Here is a 6,380-nt window from a genome sequence, read left to right as displayed (position 1 = left end):
CAGCCCTCCCTTGCTGCCCATGTTGTAGAGGAACAAGTGGTAAAGTAACCCCAACCACCCTTCAAAACAGCCACTTTCACAACAGTTCTGCCAACAATCCTTGCACAGAAGCTATTGTTTGTTTTGCCATCTCACCTCCACTGGGATTCAACTCTTCTTTGGCTAACCATGATTTCCTTACTGTAAGCATCACAATGTCTATCTTCTCCCCCCCTGCACCCAGAATGATCCATCCAGTTCAGCCTTACCCTTTTTCAGTCCTGTCCAAAGGTGAACAGAAACACACAATACAGAAGTATCTGCTCCCTAAACTCTTCCAGGAGTGCTAATTTGAATAAAACACAGTAGTATAACTTATGCCCTGCTGCAAGGGCCATATTGGCATATAGCTACTGCTCATCCTCTCATGCAGTATGTTCTGTAGTCATATTTGGTAATCCTAGGGCGAACAGCATTAACCTCACACTACTTCTGCCTTAGGTATGCAAGGTACTCATCCCAAACAGGGCACTTACATGGACTCCTCAGCTTGTTTCCTGGACTCCACTGCCTGCTGCTCCCTCAGCTGTTCTGCCACCTGGGCTTGCCGCTCAATCTCACTGAAGCTCTGGCTGCTTACTTTCTGGGCTCCAAGACCTTTTTTTGCACCCAACTTGAAAAACAAAAACAAAATCCTGTGAATTCTTCATCCTAGATTGTTCATTGTAGAAGAAAACCTGAATCCTACTTCTTGCTGCACCAGTGAGGCCTTCAGTCTCCCTGTGCAGTCACAGCCTACAGACCCAAAAGAGCTTGCAGCACAGTATGGAAGAACACCCAAGAGTTAACCCACCAGTGGCCAAGCACTTGGAGATCAGCCACATACGCTTCAGACCACAACCAGTAATGATCCAGAACTTAAATTGTTTTTTGTAACAATACACAGGCTTGCTTAAGGTCTCCTTCCCCAAAACCAGATCTCTACAGCTTTGTCACACAGCTGTTAAGGGCAGAAAGCAAGGATCAGGGAAAGGACAGCAGAAATGCAAGACATGCTTTACCTCCCCTCCATGAAAGAGCTCAGACATACCCCTTTCTTGGCAGCTGCTGGCTTCTTCTTTCCAATGAGGGAGGATTTAAGTTCTGCAAGAGAAGGGAAGCAGCAAATAAGCAGAAGTGAATTAATTTAAAGAGGCCAAAATTAGATAGCAACCCCCATGAACATCCACCACAGTCCAGCTGCGGTAGCATCCAGGGCACACCATGCAGCTTCACATCAGAAGCCTGGGTGATTTCACCCTGGCAAGAAAGATGCATGTAGAAGCTCCACAGTTACAGGCTGGTGGCCTAAAAAAGCATGTCCATTTCTGGAGCAACTTATAATTGAATGAAGAACTGTGAATAACTCCTCTGTTTTATGCAGTAGGTGACCCCACCCAGTAGGGATCAGGGTAGTTAGAGAAAGACTAGGTTTATTTCATACACAAATTCAAGAAAACACAGCTTCAGAGGCATGTGAAGGTCAGTGCCTCACCAATGCCTTAGGGACAAAGCAGCAAGAACCCTAAAGTCGTGTTTACATGAACATACCAAAAAAAAGGGACCTAAAGTGCAGCAAGCTGTAAAAGCAACAGGTTCCCCAACACCTTGCACTTGTCACTGTTGAGGGCATGCCACACTTGTAAAACCAGACAAGCGCCAGCCAAGCAGCAGATGTCTGGGGAAAAGTGTAAGAACAAAGCAGAGAGGGACTGCCCAAAACATCTTCCAGCTTCCCATAGGTAGCTCCAAAATCTTTTACTGCCCTTGTTGGGCTTTTCTTCTGCATGTGTGTGTCTCCTGACTTTCTACAGCCACATGACTTTTGTTAGCCCATAGATTATTCTTGACAGCCTTTCTTTTATCTTTTCTAGTCTTATCGTAATTTTTTTAAATAAGGAGATTCAAAACATTCTCACTATCTGAAATGGTTTTCCACTCGTTGTTCCTAACACTTGATTCGAGGTTGTTTGGTTTTGTCTTTGGGGTTTTTTATACTGTCAGGAAACAGAAATGTTAATAAGGTCTCTTTACAGATATGACATATCTGGTTTAGATCTCAATACAACACATATAAGCTTTGGCTTGTTCTCTCCCTCTAAGCACAGGAAGCTAAAGTTAGAATTGAAGGCAGAATCTCAGGAGGGGCAAGCAGAGTTGTCACAAGCAGCCAACGCAGGCCAGCTGTTAGCCAGTTACCTCCAGCAGGAGCGGCCCCTTGTGTTGACAGATACATGGACATGTCTGAGGAAGAGACGTAAAACACGGGGAATGAACAGACACTTGAGGACACAGGCCTTCCACCCAGAATGAACCCACTGTGGGCTAGGAGCATGCTCTAAATAAGGAAAGAAGCTCCAGCTACATGTTCTCTGTGCAACCAGGACAGTAATGGCAAGGGAGAAAGAGATACAAATCCCCATTACTCTGAAAACTAAAAATTCATTTGCCTCCAAAGGTTCTGTGAGGAAACAAACCAAAAAACCAGCCATGTGGCCTTGATCACCCAAGTTCGAAATATGCAAATACCAAGTTTTGTCCAAAGCTCAAACCCAGGAAAACATGCTTTTGGGAAAGCAACAGCTTTGAACTCAATCATCCAAAGGAGGAGGAAACCTCCAGAAAACTGTGGCTTGGTTTTGGGCTTCAGGAACATCCTAAGTACTGGCTCCACAGGGAGATAAGCTCGTTTAGACATTCTGGAAACTGGCTCACTGCTTCCAGCTTCACTGAGCTTACTACTGAGCAGTGGGTACAAGAGCAAGACTGATCTAAGAGTGAAGAGTCTTACTTACCTAGAGGAGCTTTAGGAGATGTGCTCAACAAGTCAATAGATGGACCTTGGCCAGGATCTGTGGGCACAAAACCAGAAGAGAACAGTCAACAGATTGATTCTCAAACCTGTTCTTTCCAGTATGTTCACAATTCCACTGCATGTCTCCTAGCTCCTCTGCCCCCACAAATAAATCCAGTTACAGCTTGAAATATGCAATTTCCAAGCACAACAGCTTTACACCTCCACAGAGCAACTCCCTCTGCAGTGTTCTTAACAGAGTAAAAGAGAGCAAACGCTGCAGAGAAATAGACAAAGCTGTTTCAAATTACAGCTATACCTCCAGATTCTTGGTTTCCTTGTCCTTCATCCTAGAAAATTTTTTGTCCTATGTCATTTTCAGACCCACCAAATTCAAGGGATAGAGAAGAGTGTTTAGACAAATCATTATGTCTGAAAGCAGGGAAATGGGGCAGCTAATCCCCAAAACAGTTTTGTGTGTGTTTCAGGAAAAGCAAAGAACTGATCCCAAATGGAGCAGTGTTTTTAGAAGTCTCCATTAATTTAACTAAACATCATAAGAGTGCACAGAACTTCCACTCCTTCAATCCTGAACCAAAGGAAAAGTTCAGCCCTTTCAACAGTGGTACAGAACTATATTCTCCTGGAAATGAAAGCAGGTTCTCAGAAAAAATTATTCAGCAAAGAACTCACTCGAAACTTCACTGCCTTCTGATGACTTTGCTGCTTTTTCCACCTCCAGAGAAGACTGTGCAGGATTCTGGCTGGCATCTGCTACATCCCAGGTACTGGAGGACTGCAAGGAGATACTCATTCCAGTTATTTGCAGAAGATGAATGAACCAAACAATCCCAAATTTACTACAGGTTTAGTGACCTATATTCAATTTTAGGCCAAAGGAAACTTGTTCCAAACTTCAGACTATGCCTTCCTTGAAGATAACATATAGACAAGTCCATATTCTCTTAGCAGGGACAAAAATTTAAAAAAAAAAAAAAAAAGACAAGGAAGCTAAGCTGAATGAATGGCCAGGAGGAATAGGAGGAATGATAGAATCGTTTGACAGTTGGCTAATGGGAGGGCTTTCCAGGTTAAAGGAAATGAGGTTAAGTCTGGGAGAAAGTGTGAATGAGTTTTCCTGGAAAAAATTAATCTCCTCTTCCACTGTCTCTACTGGCCATACAGCCAATACTCACATCACTCTATGCACCTGAGAAAGTCTGCCTGGCATTTTGCAGTTGCCCAAATCCACTTTACCAGGGTCTGTGCACTGAAAAGTTTCTTCTAAACCAGAAGTTCAAAGTAATAGCTAGTTCTTGCTTTAACTGTACAAAGAAACTAAGCATTAACACAGCACACAAAGCATCTTCCAGGGCATAGCTGCTAGCTCTGAGTACTTCTTGAAGTTAAAGATGGTCTCAAAAACAAAAGACATGGATATTACAGGGACTGTTCAGATATGTGACTATGTCCCAGGCAGATGACTGAATCTTACTTCCTCCATGTTACTATTGAATTTAGAGTATATACTGAATACAATTTAGAGTCCTTCCAAGCTAAGGGACTGCTCCTGGCTGAACAGCTGGCTATTGGAGAGCTATTAAGGCTGCCTGGTTTAGGTAGTTCTTCTCACCTGTGTGTGTTCCGTGAAGAAATCAGCATCACTCTTGTCAGGGGAGTGCCCAGGGGCTCCACTCAGTCCATCTATAAGCAACTAAAGAGAGGAGAGGGAAAAAAGAAGATATCCTACAAGACTCAGCATCCAGCACTACACATCTAGCACTCCAGAGCTCTCAGACTTACATCAGTGCCATACTTGGCCATGGCAGCACTTGCCAGCTGCCGGATCTTCTCCCTGTACATCTGGGCAGCTCGACTGTTATATTTAGCATTGGCATCTGTGGTGGTACAGCCGTGCTGGCGGAAGAACGCAGTCTGAAAAGAGAGGAATATTCAGTCTCCTGACTGCTAGATCCCACTCAAGCAAGCACTAGACAAACTCAAGAGAAAAAGAAAACTTCCCAGAGACAGGGGATGATATACTGAGAGCACAGCATGAACCAACCATTCATTGATCAGCTTTCTACAAGAAGTCTCACTCCAGGAGCCTGTAAAAATCATCCGTCTTCTCTACAGAGGGATGATTCTGAGTCACAATGCTGAGCGTGAGCTTTCAAACTGGTGTTATTAACTCCTATCATTTAAGAAGGCTATGCCTCTCATTTAAATGAGGTGCAAAAAAATGACAGCTCTGCACTTCAGAAAACAATGCATGCAAAGATCACAGTCTGACTTCCAAGCACACTTGACAAATGCCCCCCTTCATTACACATTTCAGATGAGATTGGTACCAAGAATGCCACACAAAGGAAAAGGACAATAAACAGAGGATATGGATTAGCAAGAGGGAAAGCAAGCAAAATGCCTACAGAGGCTCCTCACCGCGTTGGCATTACTGCCCACTTGCATACACCTCAGCTGGAACCAGTTCCAGTTAGAATCCAACTCTGTGGACCTGTGTGAGAACCCATTTTTTCTATTAATAAAGAACAGGCAAACCAAATGCAAAACCAAGCTCTGGCCTAAAATGGTCAGATATTCCACTACTATCCCAAAGTGTAGCAGGCAAAGGTGGAAAGAATATCTTGAGAGCTTCTTTGCTCCTATAAAAAATTTATTTCAAATTTTAAAGTGAGGGAAAAGACCAGCTTTTATCCAAATTTTGAGGATCTCTCACTTGTAATGCTTGTTTAGAGGGCGGAGCTTGAGCTAGGAAAGCACGGTCAAGAACTTTCATTCTACATGTGATCTCACCACAACATGAGAGAGTCATATTCAGCCCGTCCCACAGATTAGGCCAAAACACATGACAAAGCAACTGAGGATACATCCAAGTAAAGCTAAGGAATACAGCATGTCTCATATCAGTTACTCAACTTCTAACAAGTAAAGGTCACAGTTCTATTAACTTAAAATGTTAATACCAGAAATAAGAACTAGGCTGAAAAGCCAACACCATCTTCCCCATTAGGCTGATACCGAAAAGATTAAATTACATTCCTCTTTTTGCCTTGCTCAGCCTTACGAGAAGGTATATACACCACACTGCTGCCTTACTGGCAAGATTCACACACCACACTTTCGTCTCTGCTCCTACAATTCCAAGTCCAGAGAGCGCTTCTGCAAGGCTAGCAAAAGCAACATGTCCATGTTCCACTTGAGGTGCTTTGGAAACTCCATCTTGGAAGTACTGAGTGACCCAGAACCTCCAGCGAGCAAGCCACATAAAACCGGAGGTGATCGCTCCGTGATAAGGTTTCTCTCCCAATCCCTGCGTGCTCCCACACCAAGGGGGGATGGTTGCCCCGGGCCTGCCGGCGGTACCGTGCTCCCCGCTCCCCACGCACCTGATGAAGCTGAGGTGCACGCCCAGGGACCTGTGGACGCCGGAGCAGTCGATGCACAGGAAGACCCCGTAGGTGATACTGGCCCAGCTCGGGTTCTTGGCGCCGCAGTCGAAGCACGACTAAAGCGAAGGCAGAGAGACAGCCAGGTTGAGGCGACGGCT

The 6,380-nt window shown here is 44.5% G+C and overlaps 1 protein-coding gene across 1 annotated transcript in view; it reads right to left on the bottom strand.

Annotated features, from left to right (window-relative positions):
* ARFGAP2 (ADP ribosylation factor GTPase activating protein 2) overlaps nucleotides 1–6,380 on the bottom strand; it is a gene marked incomplete at its 5' end in the record, with an annotated part of 9,518 nt that extends 3,138 nt beyond the window's left edge. Inside the window, 9 exon segments of the mRNA XM_017741607.1 lie at nucleotides 515–652; nucleotides 1,070–1,122; nucleotides 2,218–2,262; nucleotides 2,814–2,870; nucleotides 3,506–3,608; nucleotides 4,446–4,526; nucleotides 4,616–4,747; nucleotides 5,255–5,327; nucleotides 6,220–6,380. Of these exon segments, the coding sequence (XP_017597096.1) occupies nucleotides 515–652; nucleotides 1,070–1,122; nucleotides 2,218–2,262; nucleotides 2,814–2,870; nucleotides 3,506–3,608; nucleotides 4,446–4,526; nucleotides 4,616–4,747; nucleotides 5,255–5,327; nucleotides 6,220–6,380 (843 nt within the window).

Source organism: Corvus brachyrhynchos, unplaced genomic scaffold (genome assembly GCF_000691975.1).
Source record: "Corvus brachyrhynchos isolate BGI_N302 unplaced genomic scaffold, ASM69197v1 scaffold115, whole genome shotgun sequence".
NCBI classification, from domain to species: Eukaryota; Metazoa; Chordata; class Aves; order Passeriformes; family Corvidae; genus Corvus; species Corvus brachyrhynchos.
The sequence above is the reverse complement of the archived record's forward strand: the minus strand, read 5'-3'. Positions and strand labels throughout refer to the sequence as shown.